The 24,783-nt window shown below is 39.8% G+C and overlaps 2 protein-coding genes across 2 annotated transcripts in view; one reads left to right on the plus strand and one right to left on the minus strand.

Annotated features, from left to right (window-relative positions):
• LOC133151093 (multidrug and toxin extrusion protein 1-like) overlaps window positions 1–24,783 on the plus strand; it is a 306,257-nt gene that overhangs the window by 73,514 nt on the left and 207,960 nt on the right. The window contains exon 8 of the mRNA XM_061273845.1: window positions 19,027–19,124. Coding sequence (XP_061129829.1) covers window positions 19,027–19,124 — 98 coding nt within the window. The remainder of the gene's footprint in view (window positions 1–19,026; window positions 19,125–24,783) is intronic.
• LOC133151863 (multidrug and toxin extrusion protein 1-like) lies at window positions 381–14,734 on the minus strand. Its single transcript, XM_061275250.1, has 14 exons — window positions 14,666–14,734; window positions 14,334–14,482; window positions 13,614–13,656; window positions 13,489–13,533; window positions 13,265–13,362; window positions 12,882–12,973; window positions 12,396–12,577; window positions 11,548–11,656; window positions 11,211–11,286; window positions 11,032–11,101; window positions 10,826–10,958; window positions 10,638–10,732; window positions 10,485–10,551; window positions 381–385 (listed from the first exon to the last, which is right to left on the minus strand). Exons 1-14 carry the CDS (start codon window positions 14,732–14,734, stop codon window positions 381–383), a joined length of 1,233 nt encoding a protein of 410 aa, XP_061131234.1.

A 24,783-nucleotide genomic window follows, 5' to 3' on the forward strand; every position in this document is an offset into this window, starting at 1 on the left:
TGAATTTGGTGTGAAAGAACAGTTTCAGAAAGGGGCAACTAGTCGTTTACTATATATATATATTTTTTACCTTTTTGGCTTTCTGCTCGTGCAGTAATTGCATGCTCTAATATGATTACAAGTCTGACCAACAATATAGTCAAAAGCCAAGTCAATGAATGCACATATTAAACAGTAACAGAATTCATTGGCGTCATCTGATCAAACTTTAAACAAACATTACGCACAACTGGGAAAAGTAACAATGTACAATGGGCACTGTCCTGGCACTAGAAGTGAACTTTGAGGAATGCTGTCATGGAGATTTACAAGTTAACAACTTCTAGGCATTACTTTTAATATGCCCAGCGGGCATGAAAAGAACAGATCATATTTGACTGTTACTCTAAGAAAGGCAACAAAAACACCAATGGTGTGAAATAGGTCCAAATTAAGGACATGTAATGTTGACCTACAATTTTATAGGGTGAGTTTAACAGTTCAAAATAAATCAGGATAATCAAATTTTCTTCTGAGCAATGAAATGCATCAAAAGGAAAATTGAACTCACGGCGACGGGCTGGCAACCAGTTTAGGGTGTACCCCACCTTGCCCAAAGTCAGCGTGGCAACTCCAGCACACCTGTAATTCTAAAGAAGATAAGTAGAACAGAGAATGAATGAATGGATAATAAGAAACAGTAAACCAGATTACACACGAACAAGAGCATTCAAAATGTCTATGCAAATATTTGTCCAGGTTCTTTGAGTCTCTTAAAGACATTATGGACCATAGTTGATGATGAAATCTAAATTCATTGCAATGTTTCAGTTGAAATGTTCTTAAACAGTTGGATTATTTGTTAACAGTTGTTCACAAAGCAGTGAAACAGAGCCTTTTGAGGATAACTCTTTTGTAACCAATCATGACACTCACCCGTTTTCAATTAACCAGCTCACCTATGGAATGTTCCATTTTTTCCAGCATCCCTCCACTTTCCCAATGGTTTGTTATCCCATCCCATCTTTTTTTGCGGACATCATATTCAAAATGAGAGAATATTTGCCAGGAAATAACTTTCATTATCTTAAACATTTAGTATCTTATTTGTATTGTGATCAGTTATTATAGGTTAGAATGGGTTTGCAAATCACTGTACTGTTTTTATTTGTTTTTAATAAGGGTGCCAACGTCACTGGAATTGGGAGTTCTCATAAATACGTATAAAAGAATCCAAATAGGTTGACAAACATTATGAAATATTTACATGCTGCTATACCAACTAGGTAATTGTACATTATGTATTTCATCAATCATATTGCTGGATTTGGTCCAGACCCCATTTCTTCAATATGCTAAGTTCCATGCATTTTCTATACCTCATGTACAATTAAAGTCATGTGTGAGCTGGAACCTAATGTAACTGACTTGCCAGAGAAATGAGGTTACAGTCTGGACTGGTGGCCAGCCAGTCGTAGGGCACGTTCCTCGTTTGGCGACAAATTATCACTCAGAGGATCTCGAGTTGTTTCAATTTCTAGGGGCGAAAAAAGAAGAGCACAGACATGACACAGAACGAGTTGTTTCAAATGGCAACTTTGTTTTTGCATTTAAGCAACACAAACATTTGTGGTACTCAATTGACAATTTACACCAAGCACAGAGAGGGGGGGGGGGGGGGGGGGGGGTGTTGAACATGGAGTCAACTGGTAAATTTCCATTCCCAAAACTAACACCTTCACCAGATTAGCCCTGCTTGTTTGGCTGCAGTTAAACAGGAGTAATCACACCTTGGAAGAGCTGTTGCATAAAACATGAATCATGGCTCCAACAAGAGAAACAAAGGAGAAGATTAGCAAACTTCTCAAAGAAGGTAAATGGTTATTCACAATCAACAGTGATAAAATCTGGACCAAGAAGAAATTGATTTGGTTTAGTAAAGACAGAAAATTTAAAACAACCTCTTACTAGAAACTAGAAAATGCACAGCAGAACAAATGAGGAACAAATGGAAGGAAACTGGATTCAGCCCCTGTGATCGAACTATTAGAAACCACGTAAAGGAAATACGATTTACATATCCAAAAAGATGAGAAAATGACTGCCTGGAGAAAACATTTCAACAGTCATATGGAGTCATATGGCTCGCATTGCATCATCCGAACCACTTTTTCTCCAGAGTTATGGGCTTGCCGGAGCCTATCCCAGCAGTCTTTGGGCGGTCGATGGGGAACACCTTAAACTGGTCACTAGCCAATCGCAAGGCACATGTAGACAAACATCCATTCACTCACACCTACTGAAAATTTGGAGTGCTCAATTGACCTACCATGTATGGGACAAAACCCACGCAAGCACAGGGAGAACATGCAAACTTCTCACAGGAAGGCCAAAGCTGAGATCAAACACCTCAGAACTGTGAGGTGGACGGGCTGAGCATAATATACAAATTTAGATTTGGATCATTTTTTTTGTCTTATCAATTGAATGTGGAACAAGGACATTTGGGAATGAGTAAATAATTTTTCAAGACAATAACACATCTAGCCGTGATGTAAAAATTGTCAAAACATTCCTTAAAGACACATACGGTCAATGTCAAGTCCTGCCAATGGTTCATTTCTCAATATAACTGAAAATCTTTTCTATCTGGTTGAAAGTTTAAGAAAATGGTCCAGGACAAGAGACTAATCTGACAACAACAGATTGATGAAGAGTTCTGTTTATCACACATTAAGTCTATGCCTCTGAGACTGCAAGCTCTTATATACATATAAAAAAAAGCCAGACAATGTATTAGTGGCATTTTGAAGTGTTCATTTGTTGTTGTTTTTCCATAATCTCATAATTTTCTCCTCAGAATTAAGTGATTCCATAATTTTTCCTAGATTAGTTTGAGTTGCATGATTGAAACAATTGAATAAAGATTCTCCGAGACTGGTAATTCTGTAATTTTCACTAGGGGTTGTATGGAAAAACAAGCGTACACAATTAAGTGAGTTTTTCTTTTAAGGGAGCAACTGACAATTGAAGCCAAACTTCAAAATCGGTCCGACTCGAGAGTAGTCAGACCACGAAGAGACCCCATGCAAAGTCCAAAGCTTCGACTGATCCCCACCACATCCAAAACGGCTTCCATAGCAACCCCAAGTGGTAGTGCATTAGTATTTATTTTACCATATTGAGTCCATCATACTTACATTTGTGTTTGTATTCCTTTCTAAGTAAGACTATTGCTGATTACGGAAATATTTTCCATTTGAAACGGTGCGTTTATACGACACCTATAGCGCAGCAGAATTTTGAAGCAGCTTATGATCAGACAAAGTGACCTAATGCTCGAGGCTACGAAAATATGTCGCGTTTGACGTAACGTTAAACCTTTTGTGGTCATATGTTTTAGCATCGACATATGACAGCTATGTTTAGTCATAAACTTTAGATAACACAATCGAAACGCTTCGTGCTTTCTTTCTCTGCTGCGAATATGCGTAATTTACGTCACACGTGAGTAATATGTTCATGACATAATTTTTTATATTGTTTATTTTATTTTTGTTTTATTTTCCCTAGTGCTTGTTTATTTGGATTATAAAAGAAGTGCTGAATTGTTTCCATTGAAAAATAAGCACTCCTGCAATTTAGAATGTTGCATAAAATATAAACTCTCTAAAAAAAATTAAAAATGTACCAAGCATTTTGTCTACTTTTATATGCATGGATAATAAAAGCAAAACATTTGGACATTTTACAACAATGTCTAACATTCATTCATTCATTCATTCATTCATTCATTCATTCATTCATTCATGACAGCAAGTGTGTGTGTGTGTGTGTGTGTGTGTGTGTGTGTGTGTGTGTGTGTGTGTGTGTGTGTGTGTGTATAAACTAGCAAATACACGTTCATAAATTAACACAATCTAATCTCAACATGTAACATATATCAATACATATTAATTTCTAACACTTCATTTTCTTTTTTTTATTTTAAGAACTGGAGTCCTGTTCTCTGTGAATAAATGTTGATGTGAATAAATGTGCAACTCGATATTGACGTCAATACGATGACAGCGATCTGACTTCCTAGGTAAATGGAACGTGACACCATTCCATGATGACGGGGGTTGTGCCGGGCCGTGAGGGCACGCTGCCTCATACTTTCAGTGGGTAAACATGCCAGTTTGCCAGTCACTCTGCTGCCTTTGGCTTTATAATTCATAGAATCTCTTACTCTTTGCTCGTTCATTTACTTGGATAATATCTCATGGGTCGCAACTCATCAGTTCCTGTGCCAGTCAATCACACGAACAAAAGTAGAATAGAAACGTTTTTGTCATTGCACAATACATAAAATAAACATCGACCGAGAATAATAAGACCGCTGAACAGAATACTTCAGGGAGATCATCAATAGACATCCCTCTCCACACCCGGTAGAAGCACAATTAACTGAAATTGTTGATCCGAACAAAGCAATTAAGTGTTGCCTGCCGACTGCGTATAGGCAGGCATACGCATATCATAAGAAAACGGATGTATATAAAACTCCAACTGCACATACAATATGTTGTACTGTGTTATATGTACTGAACAAAAAAAAAAAAACACGGCACAACCATTAAGAAAATAGCCAATGGCCTCAGATAAAGTAATTGGAGGATAACAAAGGAGAGAGTGTGGATATTTTGAGAGATGGATTGCAGTGATTACTCACTGCACGGGTGCATTCCAGCTACGAAGACTCAACATGTCGTTGCAACATGGTTCAGTGGCAAAGCCCCTGAAGATGTATAGATATATGGTACACTGTCAGGCTGAATGCAAAGCAAGGGAATAGATTAAAATAAAAAATGCAGAATCAGGTGGTTGCGTTCACCGCAATGAACACTGGAATAGTACTGGAATGCAGGTCTATGGGTATGGTGGAAGTTACAGACTAAACAGACCAGCAAGTAGGTGGCAGGGGAGGATAAAAAGACACCAGTGGTACATATCAGGGCAGGGCCATCAGCCACAGCTGCAAGAGAAACCTTGGAGAAAATTCAAGAATCAAAACTCAATGAGGGAAAGAGCTTGCTGGTGCCAGATGAAATTAACGAGAAATAGCAGAGAGTAGAAATTGCTGATCTGATGACAAACATGACATGAATGAAAACGTTACCCCGGGAGGATCTAATTTATAAGGGATTTTGTTTAAATTAAGATTTTGCTTCAGCAACCAGCAAAGATGCTAGACAACCATCAGCTAATTAATCGCCTCCTTCATTTCATTTGGTCTGGTGGGCATGATGGTGCACACAACATGCATTGACATCTTTGTTGACCCCAATCGGACCATCTGAATTTGTTCATTTTGTGTACCCTCCACCTCCAGGCAACGTGTTCTTCCCCAAATATTTACTAAACGTTAAAACTACAAAAGTCACAGTTTTTTTATATTGATAATTCAATGTTTTGGGGGGAAATCCTTGACAACCCCTGATAATGGCTCCACAAGGGTGCACACGTTTCCTATACAAACACAACTGAACTGATTTACAAATCATGCCAGTAGAAAATCATTTTTTGTCCCAAGGGTAAGAAGTAAAAGTTCATGCTCGCTTCACTTTAATGATTACAACCTGACAAAAAGTCAAGGTACAGAGAATAATGTGCTGATAAAAGGAGCCATATTCAAATCTGCAAAAATCAAAACTGTTACGCTTCACAATGCAGAGTTCAATCAAACAGCAAGCAAAGACAATGAAAATAGGAAAAAGCAATGTTGACAATGTACTGAATCAACAGACACTATGGCTTTCCAGACAAAACAGGTCCGTTTACAACACATCTGAAAGAATGAGGGTCAAATCTAGGTCAAGGTGGAAATTATTATTGCAGTGGTGCTGAATGAAGTCAGAGGGATTCTATTGTTTCAGATTCTTGGATTTCAGTCCAGCCCTTTGCCCTGTTTCGACTGACTTTTGCGTAAACAATTTCCCCTGAGCAAAACAAATAAATACACGAGTAAAGGAGGCAGAGAAAAAGAGACTTTAAAGCTATTTTGGAACACGTGGCCGCCACACTGAAGGGGAGTATGAGGGCACACAGCTCACTCTTCTCATAAACATACCGTATAAATGTCATTGGACAGACAGGGTCTACAGATTTTTGTCCAAAAATGATTTGATCCAGAATATTGGATGTGGCAACTGTGGATCATTCTTGGTATCAACATGACTCAAAACATTCCCAATTAGAATGTGGGGTAGAAAGGAAGACTGGAAAGGTTTTACTGAGTTGGAAAGACTTTCGAAGCTCAAAAATGAAACAGAGGCTAGCCTTTTAAATAGATGCAAGAATTTTTATTTGAAATTTCAATTAGCAAAATAGCTGATGGTGTAGGGGTACACGCGGCTGACTTGTGTGCGGGCAGTGTGGGATTGATTCCTGCTCAGTGGCAGTGTGCATGTGGGTGTGAATGGTTGTTCGTCTCCATATGTGCCCTGCGACAATTTCAGGGTGTAATCTGCCTTTCGCCCCATATCAGTTGGGATAGGCTCCAGCGCCTCTGGCACCCCTGAACAGGATAGGCAGTGTTATAAATGAAATGGAAATGGATGGATGAATTTCAATTAGTAAACGGTGAAGAGCACCCTGAGAAAAGCCACACTAGTAAGAGCAAAGCATGAAAACTCCATATAGGAGGGCTTCAGATTTGATGCCAGAACCTTTTGACAATGAGGCCGACTAGCTTACCACTACTACAAATTTTGTGCATTATTTCGTTGAGGATTAACCGAACCTAATGCCCTATTGAAGTTATTTTTTTATTTTTTATTTATTCATTCACAAAAAATCTGCTGTTTACTTATTTACTTGTTTATTTGTTTACTTACCCTAATTCTGCTGCTAAATACATGTAAAGTGCAGCTTCAGTCCGTTGACTATTGTCAATACTGCTCTAATGCTTTGATTTCTGTAATAGATTGACCTTGAAGTATGTGAATGCAACAAACATTTTGATATGTTAAGTCATTTGTGAGTGTTTGTCAAATTGAAAGTTGGTTTATGTTGCCATGTTTACTCTGAATCGTATTCCTTAACCTTCACATGTTCGGCAGCAGGTGCGCTTAGAGTCACCCACACGGCCCATGTACCCTGACTTAATGTGTTTGGCGTGTTGCTGCGTAATTAAATAGCTTTGATAAGGTCACTGCAACTATTATTGTTGTTCCCAGTAAGGATAGGGTCCGAGTGGCATTGTGAACACATTCTGATTCTGTGGATTTATTTCATCTTGGTGATATGTGCCCGTTGAGAAACCTCGACTAAAACTCTATGACACATGCTGATTGTAGTTCTTTGTCAGTTATCTACCTTCCAAATGATGACCTCGAATTGGAAAGGGATTAATTGATCATTTGTAAATAATTGGTAAATTGGTTGGTTTCCTTGTGTGGCATTGACGCATTTTTCATGGATCTTCATTTGAGTTGAGATGAAGCTGTGTACATCTATGTTCTTAAAAAAATATTGAGTGTACCTGTTGATGGCCACGTCCACAACAGCAAAAATCGTAACTTTTTTCACGTACACCACAAAATTTCCACTTGGAGTAACTTAGGGTTGAGTTTCTTGACCAAAGGCACGGCAACATTGCTCATTCAGAGCTGAGATTCAAACCAGCGACCCTTCAGTTACTAGACCGGCTGTAGCAAGTGAGCCAACATCTTAAATTTTACCGTTTTCAAGTGACTCAAGAATGAATTAGCTCAGTTAGTCCATCTATGCCATAGGTGTCAAACTCAAGGCCCGGGGGGCAGATGTGGCCCACTGCATCATTTTCTGTGGCCCGCGAAGACAAACTGCATTGAATTTATGTCGTACTAAAATTGCAAATTGTTTTAACTTTTAAAAAAAGTTTCCACTCGTCTGATTTGAAAAAACATATTTGTCAGTTTGTTTTGTAGCTTATACTGTATATAATATGAGGCGTTCATTTATTTGGGTTGACCGTTATTATGGCCCTCCGAGGGAAACGATGACTACAATGTGGCCCGCGACAAAAATGAGCTTGACACCCCTGATCTATGGCATTTCCTACTTAAATTGATGGAAATGGCAGTAATGCTGTATAGTAAGTACTTTGAATGGAAGCAGTGAAAGAACACTTTGTCTTTCATTTGGAGAACCAATTACATTTTTAGCAGTTCACTTTTGAGGGAGGGCAGACAATATACAAGAGAAAAACAAGAACTGACAACGTTAGTGTAGGACATGACACAGAAGAGAATATACTGCTAGTGTTACAACAAAATATGTGCAGTACAAGTATTATATTGCCTTTTTGGCATGAAGAATGCATGCACTTCAGTACAGCATATCTGAATACAATCCAAATGCTTCAATGTGCACAGGTTTAAAACGGTGAACTGATAACAACATGGAGCTTGTTAAAAAGCCATAAACAGTTAACACAATTTTGTTGCCGAGACTCACTTCAATCCTCAGACAAGGAAGTGCCTAATGATAATTCCGGCTGCCAAGATGGCAACAAAGATAAGTAAAATTAAGGCACGCTTCAAAAGCAGTTGTTTCAGTGTGGTGACTGCAGTTTCATGCTGGTCTGGAATCTGTTGGTCCTCTGCAGTACTCTCACATCTGGGTGAAGGAGCAGGAACCACTGCAGTAGAGTCTAGAAACGAATTAAAAGCGTGATGTATTGACTGATGGGCAAATAATATCACAATAATGTAGCTTCTCATCCAAGTATGTTGCACTTATTGGCAGTTTTGACAAATTTGACCTCCAAATCACTGTATCCACTTTCACGTTGTCTAAACCATGCATTCAAAAGTTTGAGGTCACTTATATGTGAATGATATTAATGATCATAATTATAATAATTAATATCATTTATTGCCCAGTTGTCTTACTGATGTTTTTGATGTTACTGATATCTGTTGTTAAAACCAGAGAACCATCAGTATGTGCATGTTCAAGCCAAGTATATTACGTAATTGCAACATGGTGATAATCTGCATTATTCTAAACGTGGTCTTGCCTGGCTCGCAGACTACCATTTCCACAGTGTCTTCAACCTTGACCTGAACACCTGCTCTCCTTTGAGCCTGACCAGTACTCTCACATCTGGGTGAAGGAGCAGGAACCACTGCAGTAGAGTCTAGAAACAAATTAAAAGCGTGATGTATTGACTGATGGGCAAATAATATCACAATAATGTAGCTTCTCATCCAAGTATGTTGCACTTACTGGCAGTTTTGACAAATTTGACCTCCAAATCACTGTATCCACTTTCATGTTGTCTAAACCATGCATTCAAAAGTTTGAGGTCACTTATAAATGACATTAATGATCATAATTATAATAATTAATATCATTTATTGCCCAGTTGTCTTACTGATGTTTTTGGTGTTACTGATATCTGTTGTTAAAACCAGAGAACCATCAGTATGTGCATGTTCAAGCCAAGTATATTACATAATTGCAACATGGTGATAATCTGCATTATTCTAAACGTGGTCTTGCCTGGCTCGCAGTCTACCATTTCCACAGTGGCTTCAACCTTGTCCTGAACACCTGCTCTCCTTTGAGCCTGACCAGTACTCTCACATCTGGGTGAAGGAGCAGGAACCACTGCAGTAGAGTCTAGAAACGAATTAAAAGCGTGATGTATTGACTGATGGGCAAATAATATCACAATAATGTAGCGTCTCATCCAAGTATGTTGCACTTACTGGCAGTTTTGACAAATCTGACCTCCAAATCACTGTATCCACTTTCATGTTGTCTAAACCATGCATTCAAAAGTTTGAGGTCACTTATAAATGATATTAATGATCATAATTATAATCATTAATATCATTTATTGCCCAGTTGTCTTACTGATGTTTTTGGTGTTACTGATATCTGTTGTTAAAACCAGAGAACCATCAGTATGTGCATGTTCAAGCCAAGTATATTACGTAATTGCAACATGGTGATAATCTGCATTATTCTAAACGTGGTCTTGCCTGGCTCGCAGTCTACCATTTCCACAGTGGCTTCAACCTTGTCCTGAACACCTGCTCTCCTTTGAGCCTGACCAGTACTCTCACATCTGGGTGAAGGAGCAGGAACCACTGCAGTAGAGTCTAGAAACGAATTAAAAGCGTGATGTATTGACTGATGGGCAAATAATATCACAATAATGTAGCTTCTCATCCAAGTATGTTGCACTTACTGGCAGTTTTGACAAATTTGACCTCCAAATCACTGTATCCACTTTCATGTTGTCTAAACCATGCATTCAAAAGTTTGAGGTCACTTATATGTAAATGATATTAATGATCATAATTATAATAATTAATATCATTTATTGCCCAGTTGTCTTACTGATGTTTTTGATGTTACTGATATCTGTTGTTAAAACCAGAGAACCATCAGTATGTGCATGTTCAAGCCAAGTATATTACGTAATTGCAACATGGTGATAATCTGCATTATTCTAAACGTGGACTTGCCTGGCTCGCAGTCTACCATTTCCACAGTGTCTTCAACATTGTCCCGAACACCTGCTTTCCTTTGAGCCTGACCAGAGATACACAAATATGTCAAAATTAAAATCATTTAAATTGTATGCCATGTTTGTGTTTTCCAGCAAATTAGTTATTCACATCATCGGCAGCCTTTCTCCAATCAAGACGGCACAAATATGTCACGAAGGAAATGGCCTGCAGTACCACACAGATCGTAAGACCAGTCCAAAGTCCTGTTCAAGAATCAACAGAAGCAAACAGAATCTTATGAGTCACACTGTTGGGATGATTGTGTAATGTAAAACACGATTATGCTTGTTTCTTACCTACAACGCCCAATTGTGTCTTAAACAATAAAGACACACCTATTGGAAAGCCAATGAAGTAGTGTCCAACCAGGTTGGACACAGCACCGACCTTTTGTTTTCCAACTCCTCGAAAAACACCTCCACTCACAGTCTTTGATGAGAATTGCAATTAATTCTTTCAGACGTCAACATTGATCACTTTCCCATGAAATTAATTTTCTCACCGCAATAGCATGAGCAAGATGCATGACCCAAAAAACAACCATGACATCAGCAGTCCTCTTTAAAATGTTTCTGAAGGAAAGATAAAGTTGGAAAAAAAACAAAATACAATACAATGTTAATGTCAAGGTAAGCGTGTGGCAAATTTGTTATATTATCAAGTGAAGGTGAGATGACTCACGGATCTGTGGTGAAAATGTAGCCAACTGCATTTCCGGATAGTGTAAGGCTAAGTCCAACACAAAGGGCGAATGCAGCTACAATGGGAAAGAGACAAACTGAATAAAATTCATGAAATGGTAACTCATCGTGATCCATGAATGTTTTTGCATTTAACCCTCTCCAAATTCATTTTACAGCATAATTTTTGGCATGGATGGCAAATCAGCTCATTTGAGGGGCCATGAGACAGATGTCATTCCACGTCACTGGCATGTTCTCTTTTTATTGCAGTGACAACCAGTGGGCTGAATAGTTTGGCCGTAAGCTGTCTTGTTCGTCTGTGTTTTTGCCCTTACATGTACAGATGATGGAAACTTTACAAGACAACTTGGCTTGCACACTGTTTCCTGCAACAAGAGCCTTCCCTACATTGACACTAGCTGCAGTTGCCATTCCAATGGGGAACTGAAAAAGTCAAAAATGTATAGAATCAGAAACACTTTTGAGTCATTCAAAATTCCATAATGTAGATCAGAGTGGCCAACATAACGCTCATAAAACACATGCGACTCTTTGGCTATCTTTTTTTCTGTCAGTCGGTCAATTTTTCAATGATTAATATTTTATATATTAATATTGTGAAGCCTGGTTTCATCTGCACAGCCATCTTGGAAATTGGAAGGAAAAGAACTGAGCAGATAGCTCCTATATTTCAAAATTGGTCCTAAATTTTGATTGACTGGCTTATAGTATTTATTGGAAAGATACGGTATCCCTGTTAGGCTGCTCCGTTCTCGACTTGGCTTAGTTCTCAGTGGCTGAATGAAGGCGCATGTTCCACTTTAGAAGATAATCACAGACAGGGTTGCTGGTGGTTGGGACTTCTGCTTTATAGAATTGTATATTTTGTGCAGCGAAATGGAGAATTCTGCTCTCCAAACCTAAAAATGATTGCAAAAAATAGTTGAGTCTCCTACCGTCTAAACCGAGATCAGAAAAGATCAGCGCTATTCAGCTATGGTTTAAAATTTACGATACGTCCCATAGCTAAATCCACAGACCAGCAAATTTATTTGTTGTGGATACAAAATCTTCACAATATCTCTTTTTACAAAGATAATGTTTAGGTTCAAGAAACACAGTCTGACTTTTAATGTTAATTGAGTTGGCCACCACTGAATGACATGAATTCCATTTGACTTACCACCAAAGGCACAAGAGTCAGGTGATAGACCGCAGATTGAGCTCCCAACTCAACTTCACTAATCATGCCAGCAAGACATCCTCCCACTTCAAATGCCCACCACTCAAGGCAAAACATGAGCATGCTTGGCATGGCCAGCTTGACAAAGGGTCCCCACTCCTCGAGACACTCACGTGACCAGCCTGAGGATCAAAAATTTAAGTCATCAACAAATCTGTGTTTTAATGAGACTTGAAGTGTTACATTTGATTATATGATGTGAAACCACTACTTTTGACCATCGTGACTGCCTCCATCATTTAATCTGCCCATCTCCATGTAGAGCTACAGTCATTAACAATTTAGTTGAAACATCATCACATACGACACTAACTGTAGGAGTAACTATAAATACTGTACACTGTACAGGTAGTGTACTATTATAACTTAATAAGATGCATTCACTTATCCATTCATCATTGCATTGAAAGTTAGAAGGCAACTGACCTTCCCAATTGGGTAACCCCTTCCGCCAAATATAGGCCAGTAGGGTGATGGAAAGAAAATACTGTGACATTAAATTTGCTCCGGCAGACCCACTTTAACAAACACAAACATAGAATGTTTTAAACACAGGTATGAAATTAGAGTGGTTAAGAGCAGTAAGAGTAGTAACACTGAAATAAAAATACCTTCAAAACACATTTAGGCAAGTAGAGTGTGCATTGCATTGTGGGAATTAATATCAGCATAAAAATATAAACACCTCTGCATGTTAATGATACTGAGTAAATATTACACTAATTGAAAGTTGATCTTCAACGTATTTGCAAAACATACAAGATCTGTATTTTTGTAAATAAAAAATATATATATTCTGGGAAACTTACGGAACTCCCAGTTGCAGAAGATGGAGGAAAACATAATTGATGAATGCGTTTAAAATGTTTCCAATTACACCGGTTACGACTTGAGGCCAAATAATTCCCTGCAAAATAAACAAAACAAAACAACGGACGCACACACACACACACACACACGCACGCAGGCTCTTGAAATGTATTATGTCTATTATTAACTTTCATATAAAAGATATTGTATTGCTACACAGCACCTGGTTCTGAAGATATCTTCCCAGCAGCTGGTACATAAATGCCGCCTGATAGAGAGAAAACATCATTTTACTACATGATAGAAGCCGTCTACATAACTTATGGACAGAGACAAAAGTGAACTCACTGGCAGAGAAGCCATGACGATGTTCACATACGCTTGTGCCAGACTGTGAAGCACACAAAACGTCACGTGAAATTGCGGTATGGAGACATTAAAATATAGATCACATGCATTATTATATTATAGTAATGTTTAGGATGTCACGATATTGTAAGGTATCTCGGTTTCAAAATTCTACCCATTATATTGCAGACACGCTCGGACAAACGTCACCAATGATATTTATTGAAGTAAAACACTGAACTCTGCTGTCAACTTTGGCTCAGGCCAAAGAACTGTGTGCACCGCTGTGGTGCATCATCATGCATGGAGATGGATGCTTACATGCTGAATGCATGTTGTATTTTTTTATATTGCCCAAATTTTGAGTTTGTGTGACTTTTTATAAACTGAATCCAATTACATAAAAAATGAGTCTGCATAAGAAAATCAAACCTCTTCTTCATGTTAATGGTAATACACTTTGCTAAAACTCAAGGGATTTTTTTTACAGTAAATACAACGTGTGATTAACAATGAGTGAACAATAAAAGAGATTAATCCTGATTAAATATTTTAATCGCTTGACCACTAAATGATATGAGTAATAATAGTCTGATGGATGCATTACCTTCTTTATGTATTTATTATACCAATAGTTAACTAATAAAAAATAATAATAATAATAAAAATGAATAAAAAATAGTATGCTGAAGGTGATGGGAGGATTAAAACGCGACTTACCTGGCAACCTCATGGCTCTGTTTAACGGCAAGTAAAAAGGTTTCAGTATAGATGAGAACAGCCCAGCAGGGGAAACACGCCAGAATGATAATCAGAACCCCTCTCTGAAGGATCAGCCCCACGCGCGTCGGGTTTCCACTTCCAATGGTCTACACAAGAGCAGAATCAAATAAATAGCAACACCGGAAGCCCACTAATGAATACTGTAGTTTTGATAGATGGAAGAAATCTTGATAGACAAATCCAAGGTTGAACTGTTTTGAAGTGGAGCTGAGAGTGAGCCCAAAGAGGCTTTGTTTCACTAAAAGTGCAACCTTTCTTGAGGGCACTACCTGAGGTATAAGGGTGTCACAAGTCAATGACAAGCCACTCCCAACGGTAATGCCAGTCACACTAACCATCTGCAATTAAAGAAGCATTAATAAAGACATGGCGTATTACGATATTTCTTTGACACAGAGGTTTGAGCACAGCATTCAGTCAAACGTCCCTCTCAAATAAGCTAATTTACAATGTTTTTCCATAGAAAATTTCCTGTCACCAAGGTCATTTGGGAAAAGTAGAACTTGCAGCTGTATCATTATCAATTGCAGTAAGTCATTTTTTTCACAATTATCTGTGATTAATACATCCAGGTTATGTCCACAAATCCACCAACATTTTGGTAGTTTTCTGTCATTCAGGCGAGGAAAAGCATTCATTCACTGGCTTTCAGGTACATCTCAAAGTTGCTCCACTATCTAAAAGTTGGTCTACGATATAACGTAAAATACCACACGGTTGATCAGAAGTGGATTAATACCATGTGAAGAGCTTCTTCAGAGTAAGCCAGGGCCAAAATAACAAACACGTCTAGCTTTCACAAATTCATCAATCCAGCCATCTATTTTCCGTACCACTCGTCCCCCCAAGGGTCGAGGGCGTGCTGGAGCCTATCCCAACAGTCTTCACAAATTCAATTAACCAAAAAACTACACCAGGGGTTTTCAACTGGTTATGTCCAAGGGACCACCAATATAACCAAGAAGCAACTTGGGGACCAGAATGTTATTTCATTTTGCACCAAAAGAGGATAGGCCTACACAGGCTATTTATTTCCATCTGTATGTTTATTTTGGCAATCTCAGCTATATTTGACGTAGTTTAAATGGGTAAATGATTCACAAAATTAGCTGGGGAAAAAATTCAAGTCTAAATTGACTTGACGATTGAACCCACCACCTTCTTGGTTGAAGTCTATCACTCTATAACCAAGCCCTTGTAACTTCACTTGGGAAGGGAGAAACCTGTTCAAATATGCTTCACTTGGTGAAAACCCAAGAAGACAGAAAAAGTAAATGGATGCTGCCATGAATGGCGCTGCCAAACCCTACTGAGAGCAAAATATGCCTTGCTCAAGGACACTTTGACATGATCACCGGGCTTGAAGATAGAACCCAGCACCACCAGGTTTGGAGACTTTCACTCTACGACTGAGCCACGTGATAAATAGGCAGTCAGGAATCACCATTGGATGGAAAATGTTGATGGCTAAGAATTTGAAAATGGGAGTGGGTACTTATTTTCACGAGCCGACTTATTCTAATAGCGCTTCTATTAGAGTTAGTAACCCCCTGTAACTTTGCTTGGGGAGGCGGGAACCTGTTCAAAGTCAGTTGATTGATCACAAAATTATCTGAAAAATTAATCAAGTCAAAATAATGCATCAATTTCATTTAAAAAAATGTTGCAATTATTTTCCATTTCCAATTTTGCGGACCACCTGCAATACCGCCGCGAACCACTAGAGGGCCACGAACCAGCGATTGACAATCCCTGATCTACACCATTCAAGGGCCGCTAGACAATAACAAGAAACTCAAGGTGACGGTGACAAGGAGGGACCTGTCAAAGAGGCCAATCTTGACACTGACAGCAGCATAATTTGAAGCTCGCCATTCAGTAGAGCCCACAACAATCATTCTTCGTCCAGCAGCCAATGTGCAGGGTTGTTACAGCAAAGCAATTGTCCAATGATGTGCAGAGATCAATTACGGGCACATAAAACACATACACACACAAACAAGGAGATGAGGTCTCACTCCAGTTTCCAACCAAGAGCGTCACTCCTCCTTCGGGTAAGGGGATGGGTCCCAACAGTTATTTTTTTATGTAAGCCCAAAAAACACAAAACACACAAAAAACAAAAACCCCAAAAAATTAACAGAAAAAAAAAAAAAAAATTAAATGTTGAAAAAAATAATCTACGAATTTGTAAGCCTGTGTTGCCAAACTGATTATGTAGGGGTCCACCATAATAGATGAAAGGTTACAAGATATAGAGGAAAATAGTTTATAAGCCCCCCCCCCCCCCCATATTTATTATTATTATTTTTGTTTAATCAATCGAGGGGTCTGTGCGGCCACCAGTTGCTGATCCCTAGCATACTGCATACTGTAAAATGGAGACTTCGGTCAACTACTTAACCAAAATTTTAAAAAAATGGAGGAAAGGAAAAAGGAAAGGTGGAAAAAAAGGAAGAAAGGATACATTAGTATTTTTTGTCACGCTAAGATCATTCTAAACAGTCAGACAAGCGATTCCATGATCATTCTGAGAAGTGGACCAAGTGAAATGGGAAAATTGATTTCTGTATTTGCACAATCATACAGATCCTCAGCATATTTTTTTATGGCATGGAGAACTCTTATCCTCTGTTACGTATGTATCTACTGAATGTCAAAATGACTGTTGTGAAAAGGGTCACAGTAAACATTTTACCGTGTTTTACTGTAAAACAACATATTATTGACAATGCTGCTTTAATTGCAGGTGGTTAATGTGACCAGTTTATCCATTGGAACCGAGCTATCCTTAACTTGTGATACCCTCATATCTCAGGTAGTGTCCTCAACTTCTTGCACTTCTACCTTATTTATATTCATGATATTGAAACACAAACCACTCTGACTGGGCTCTCAGATTGTATGGGTTCCAACTAAAACAGTTAAACAATAATATATTGTATCAAGTTAGTTTACATTTAATGAATCTAAACAAATCATTAGTATGATGTTAATGTTTCCTAACACTGCTTATTTGATTCTGCCTTTGGGTAGACCTATGGGAGCGGAAACCTGAAGCGTGTGGGGGTGATCCTTCAGAGGGGGATTCTGATTCTACTGCTGGCTTGTTTCCCCTGCTGGGCTGAACCTATTCTAATCGTAGCCAAACAGAGCCGAGAGGTTGCCAGGTCAGTCACTTTTCAATCTGCAGCATCTTGGTTACAATAATCTTGGAAAGAGCCTATTGTTCATAATAATAATGACAATAATATTAATAATTGTTGTTGTTGTTGTTCTTATCATTCCATTTTATCAAATCAGTCAGACTCTTGGATACTCTATAAACCAATGCTTCACTGTGTTTCATGGCTTCTTTCAGTTGCTTAATGCCCATTTGAATTATTGTAAAAGTAATAGTTAGTAGTAGTAGTAATGGACTTTAACAAAATAATATATAAAAAAATAATATAGTATTAGTAGTTCATTTGGGAAAATAATATTAGTCAGAATATGTTTTGTTGATATAGTGGAGCCAGACCTGAAATTCGCCTGCTAATATTCCAGAAGAGGTTTTATTCTTATAGCATAATTCATTGTAATTGTAGTCCTAATTATTAGGGGTGTAAATCGCGGGTTTTGTCACGATACGATATAATATCGATATAAAGAACTTCGATACGATATTTGCCGATATCTTAAAGCCTGCTGCGATTCAATCACGATATATCGCGATATAGTGCTCTACGATCGATATTTTTTTTTTTAATAAAAAATATAGAACAATATCCTGATTTATAACAATTCATACGCAAAATCAACAAGGTACTGCAAACTCTTTATTTAGGAAATGACAAGAGTATTGTAGTATACAAATTGCTTACTTTAACACTTAACTTTGATGTCGTGTTTTTTCTTTAAATGTGCGCCGAGATTTGTGCTCCCTGAATATTTGATCACCGCATGGCAGGATTTACAAACTGCACGTGTCTTGTCCGTTGAGCCATCTTTTCTTTGGAATCCAAAGTGCTTCCAAACGAATGACTTGAAGCCTAAAGGGGAGCAAATTTCCTCGTCTTTTTGGACACTAGCCATAGCACCAGCCCAGGAGACGCGTACTAGTTGTCGACTCCCCTTTCACGTGCCTGCTCTGCTCACAACACAACAACGCCGCGCACTGCTCCCTGCTCCCGGAAGAGGAAGCAAGCAACAATGAACTGGATTTCAAAATAAAGTCGCGTCTAATGTCCGAGGTCAAACACGGCGATATAAATCGATGTTTACCTTTAGCATCGATGCCAATAAATCGTAGAGCATAATATCGATTAATCGATGTGTATCGTTACACCCCTACTAATTATGCAAAGCACATTCCCCTTTGCGTGATTTTAAATCTATCTATAATCCCAAGGGTGTTTTTGTTTGACATTTTATTGTGGATGGCACTATTGAACAGATTTCCCTCATTTCTTTGTTGGACAATTGTGATTGCCTCCAATGATTGTCAATTATTATAAAAATAATTCAGGTCAATAAAAAAGTTTCGACTTTGATATCACCTTTTAGAAAAACGAATAGTTTAAATGCAGCTAATACATTCGAGAATTTTTCCAGCTGTGTTTAAATCATGCTGTTTATGTCTTTGTTCAAGTGGTTCCGCTGCCGCCAATTCAATCTCACAGTACGTGTTGGCTGTGGTCTTATTTATTTACATTAATTGGAAGGGGTTGCACAAGGCCACGTGGGGAGGTCAGTTTCCCTCTCACTCACTTTAAACCTGATAATGAATGAATGATTAGTGTTTCTTTATGATTCATTTTCCTCTCCAGTTGCACTATTTCATTTGATGTTACAGTACATTTGTGAGCAAAGTCCAAATGTGTAGTGTTTGAACAAAATTGGTTACATTTTGTAACTAAACAATGCAACAGATTAGAGAGGTGATGAGTCCCACTTTCATTATTTGCCTATCAAGAAGCATATGGAAGTTTATATGGAAGTTTATCTGTGCCATCGGATTTTGAATTCGAATTTGTAGCACTGAATTTTTTTACATCCAATTTTTAACACTGAATTTTTTTTTGCATCTAAATCAGACTTTGAATTTTAAAAGCCATCGAATTTCTAGCACTGAATTTTTTTTTCCCAAGACATTTTTTTCAATGTCTCAAAAAATTCTGTGTAAAAAAATTCAATGTCTTAAAAAATTCAGTGTAAAAAAATTCGACATCTCAAAAAATTCAATGTAAAAAAATTCAATGTCTAAAAAAATTCAGTGTAAAAAAATTCGATGTCTCCAAAAATTCAGTGTAAAAATATTCAGCGTGGACATCCGGGGTAACCAAGGGAGAAGTAATTGATCCCTGTATCAAATCATCCAACGTTCAGCCAATCAAGTTACGCTCCATTGGTCATGTGACGTCGAAACAGGAACGTCGTGAAGTTCAAAGGTGAGCTCCGGTCAGAGCTCAGGATGGCCCAAAACACAAATAATAACGCTTCGGTGAGTGTACTCTTTATTTACCTTTTGTGTTCGTAAAAGTCAGTATTTTATTTACCGGACACCTTAACAGAATTTGTTGAACAATGTCTACACAGGGAACTTTTAATGAAGTGGTGTTCCTTAAAAGTTTGCTAGCTATGAGCTAGCGTTATGTTAGCATGGTTACCATGGTAACATGGCGCTCGGTACTGCGCTCTTTAGTACTCTGTTCCGATGTTATGATGTGGCTGGCAAGAAATGTCTGACTCACCGTTTGTTTTACAGCAAACTACTACTAGGTGATTCACTTTACCAAGTTGTACCAAGTTATTTTCTCTGAAATATAAAAGATGGTGGGTGGTCTGTAATACTGCAAATACAAGGAGTTGTATCAGTCTGCAAGAGAAAAGTATTATTTCCTCATTCACTAGAGGATTGAAGCATAATAAATGTATTAAAATGGAATTATTCTTTTTCTATGTTACTCTTCAAGCTTTTAGATGAAGAATCTTGTGTTCTATCCTCTCTGTCTTATTAATAATAACAGGTAATAGGACGTGTCACAAGGCAAATTAAGCAGCTGAGACGAGGTCTTAAAGAAACCCCAATGTGGACACTGTTGACCCAAAGACCAGACACAGTGGCTTTGCTTTTTCCTGAAGAGGGAGCAGGAAATTTCAGCCCTGAGGTTAACTGTTTTCAATCTTGTTATTTCTGTTTTCCTACATACATAGACATCATGGCTACCAACCAGTGATATTTGATCAAAAATGATATGCGATTTTAAGTTAGAAAAATTACCAAAATCTTTTTCATGCTATTTTTTTTTTCTTTTTTTCAATGTAGGTGCTTCTTCATCGACTCACATGGCCTTGTGAGGATAGTGACGATTGTTCAGTTGACACCAAATGCCGCATATCGGAGTGGGGACCCTTTGTTAAGCTGGCCATCCCGAGCATGCTCATACTTTGTCTGGAATGGTGGCTATTTGAAGTAGGAGGATTCATTGCTGGTATAATTAGTGAAATAGAGCTGGGAGCCCAGTCCGTTACATATCAGCTCACAGTTGTAGCTTACATGGTAAGTGAAACAAATTCATCTAAACTTGATCAGCATCATAAGCACAGGCAGCCAGCCACACAACAAATGAATGCCTGCAATACCACAATAAAAGTATCTTACAGTGGTGGACACAAATAATAATAAATAATAATGGGGACATCCAGACTGCCCAAAATAAATGGGGAAGAAAGTGTCGTGGAACAAAAACTAGAAGGTGCTAGGCTAACTGTTGTCTTATTTAGAAACTACCGTTTTTTTCCGTGTATAGTGCGCCCCCATGTATAGTACGCACCCCTAACAATGGCATGCTGATGCTGGAAAAAAGCTTGTACCCATGTATAATACGCACCCAATTTTTATGAATTTTTTTAAATTTTTTTTTAAATTTTTTTTTTTTTTTTTTTTAAGTCCCAAAGATCGTCACACACGCAGGGAGGCAATGGGTCCCATTTTTATAGTCTTTGGTATGGTCTTAACTAGGCTGGATGTCATTTTTTTTGTTGGCGTTGATTTCTCCGACTGCCCCTAAACGCACCACCGCGCTCCGTGCGCGCATGGGCTGCGGACGTGAAAAAGGCGGCTCTGTATGGGAGAGACGTTGAAGAGGAATAAAAACAACCTTGGAAACCAAAACTTGCCCCTCGTCGTGACTCGGAGCCGCAACAAATGTTTCGGATTTGTGTAGGGTACATTGTGACAGACGGCAAACTAGCAGGTGATCGAGCGAGCGTCTGATACAAGAGCATTGCGGTCGTATGGAGCGTGTTTGAAATGAACAGCAGAGACGAAAGGAACAAGGCAAAGTGTTGTGAAATAAAATGTTACCTGTAATACGCATTTTGTTTTTTGCTGATTGAAACTGCTAATTAAACTGTGAATTGAAACTAATAGGTGGAGAACTGAACTCTCGCTCTTTATATAGCTGACGTGTCTTGCGCAACCGTTCTGCGCATCTGTAATGGCGGCCTCCGTATGACGTCCGGTCCGCGATGGAGATTAAAAAACAAACAATATTTGACAATAACACACCATCGAGGATTGCACCATCGCATCAAACGATGTGTCGTCAATTATGAATTCTACTAAGTGTGTTGGGCAGGATGGCTGAATGCGATGCGCGATTGACAACAAACAAGAAGAAACGTGAGTTTTATTTCGGGGGAGATTTGTCATGTCTCGTCCCCAGTTTTGCTATGTGTCTAGGTTGCCATAGTTTCTGTTCGTGTCACCCCGCTCTTCCTGTGTCAGCTCAATCGATGTAACGTGTTTTGTATTTAAGTCCTGTCTGCCCCTCGCTCACCGTTGGATCATTGCATGTGTTACTGTCATTCTGTTCCTGTCTTTGGTAATGTCACCCTGTCTTTTTGTTCCACGACTTTGTCGGTCAGTCCTGTTGTTGGTTTTGTTGTACCATGACTTTATTTAAAAAAAAAAAAAATAAAAAAAATAAAAAAAAAAAAAAATTACAATTTTTTTTCTTTGTACCCATGTATAATACGCACCCCAGATTTTAGGACAATAAATTAGTAAAATATTGCGCACTATACACGGAAAAAAACGGTACTATATATATATATATATATATATATATATCAATATATTTTTTTTTTTTCTTTCGGTATGGCGCCGTAAGTGGCTGCCTCCCAGCAGTGTTCTCTCTTTTCCTCTTTATTTCTTTCTTTTCTCCCTTTTCTTTTTGTCCATTCGGCATTGCTGGTGCCTTCTACCGCACCTCGGTATCTCTTCGGATCGGATATTTTGTATTATTTTTTTTCTTCCTGGGACCGGGATCATCGGTCGAGACCGGCGTAACTCTACGGCGGCTTCCTGCTTATCCGGGCAGTGATGACCGGGTCCCTCGCCTTGGCCTTGCAGCCGCAACCCCTGTGGGGAGTCCGCTCCCTCGTGCTCGTCGGAACCAACGACTTTCGCCATGCTGGCCCCGTGGTGACCATCTGCACGTGCACCCGACTGGGTGCCCAGGACGCTGCTCACACGTTTGCCTGCTTTGTGATGTTTTTCACCGATTCACGACCACGGTCCATTGGGCGCCGTTGAACTGGACTGCCCCTACACCTGTCTATGGACCCCGTGGAGGCTATTTAGTGTGTTTTGGGATGTTCTCTTGTATTGAGGGGTGCTGGTTGGCCACAGTTACTTTTTTTCCTTTGTCTTTTAGCTTTGTTTTGCTTTGATGGCTTTTATCTTGAGCACTTTCTGGCTTTCTTTGTGGCGCCGTTGTGTGGCAGCCTTATGAGAGCCTGTTGAGTTGCGCTCATGCCATTTGTGCGTCTTTTGTATACCCACTCTGTGGTATGAATACTGCTGGGGCCTGAATTTCCCCACCCCTGGGGATCAATAAATATACAATCAATCAATCAATATATATACACACACATACATACACACACACAATACACAGTGGTACATTTTCTGGGCGTGCTGGAGCTTATTCCAGCTGTGTGTGTGTGTGTGTGTATCGATCGATCGATCGAACGATTGATCGATCGTATTTTCCGAACTATAAGGCGCACTTACACCCTGTTCCAAATTATTATGCAAATTGTATTTAAGTGTAAATAAAGATTAAATTTTTTGTTTTTAAATTAAACTCATGGACGCTATTCAGTGTAAGGGCTCTTTGGATAACTGAGAGCAATCTCAGACACCGGTGATGATTCCCGGCCAGTTGAGCCCAAAATTAAGGAAAAACTACTTAAGAATGGCGTTCCACATTATTAAGCAGATGAGTTGAAGTTCGCTTTGAGCAGTGGCGGACGCAAACCCACGCCGGGCAGGAGAGCTCGGAGGGCGGCTATGCTTTCAAAGAGGCCGGGCCAGCTGGAAGTCGGGCCAAACAGGCTTCCATAAAGTACCGGGCGCAAACGCAAACCCACGCCGGGCAGGAGAGCTCGGAGGGCGGCTATGCTTTCAAAGAGGCCCCGCCAGCTGGAAGTCGGGCCAAACAGGCTTCCATAAAGTACCGGGCGCAAACGCAAACCCACGCCGGGCAGGAGAGCTCGGAGGGCGGCTATGCTTTCAAAGAGGCCCCGCCAGCTGGAAGTCGGGCCAAACAGAGTTCCATAAAGTACCGGGCGCAAACGCAAACCCACGCCGGGCAGGAGAGCTCGGAGGGCGGCTATGCTTTCAAAGAGGCCCCGCCAGCTGGAAGTCGGGCCAAACAGGCTTCCATAAAGTACCGGGCGCAAACGCAAACCCACGCCGGGCAGGAGAGCTCGGAGGGCGGCTATGCTTTCAAAGAGGACCCGCCAGCTGGAAGTCGGGCCAAACAGAGTTCCATAAAGTACCGGGCGCAAACGCAAACCCACGCCGGGCAGGAGAGCTCGGAGGGCGGCTATGCTTTCAAAGAGGCCCCGCCAGCTGGAAGTCGGGCCAAACAGGCTTCCATAAAGTACCGGGCGCAAACGCAAACCCACGCCGGGCAGGAGAGCTCGGAGGGCGGCTATGCTTTCAAAGAGGCCCCGCCAGCTGGAAGTCGGGCCAAACAGAGTTCCATAAAGTACCGGGAGCAAACGCAAACCCACGCCGGGCAGGAGAGCTCGGAGGGCGGCTATGCTTTCAAAGAGGCCCCGCCAGCTGGAAGTCGGGCCAAACAGGCTTCCATAAAGTACCGGGCGCAAACGCAAACCCACGCCGGGCAGGAGAGCTCGGAGGGCGGCTATGCTTTCAAAGAGGCCCCGCCAGCTGGAATCGGGCCAAACAGGCTTCCATAAAGTACCGGGCGCAAACGCAAACCCACGCCGGGCAGGAGAGCTCGGAGGGCGGCTATGCTTTCAAAGAGGCCCCGCCAGCTGGAAGTCGGGCCAAACAGAGTTCCATAAAGTACCGGGCGCAAACGCAAAC

The sequence above is a fragment of the Syngnathus typhle genome, linkage group LG3, assembly GCF_033458585.1.
Source record: "Syngnathus typhle isolate RoL2023-S1 ecotype Sweden linkage group LG3, RoL_Styp_1.0, whole genome shotgun sequence".
NCBI lineage: Eukaryota > Metazoa > Chordata > Actinopteri > Syngnathiformes > Syngnathidae > Syngnathus > Syngnathus typhle.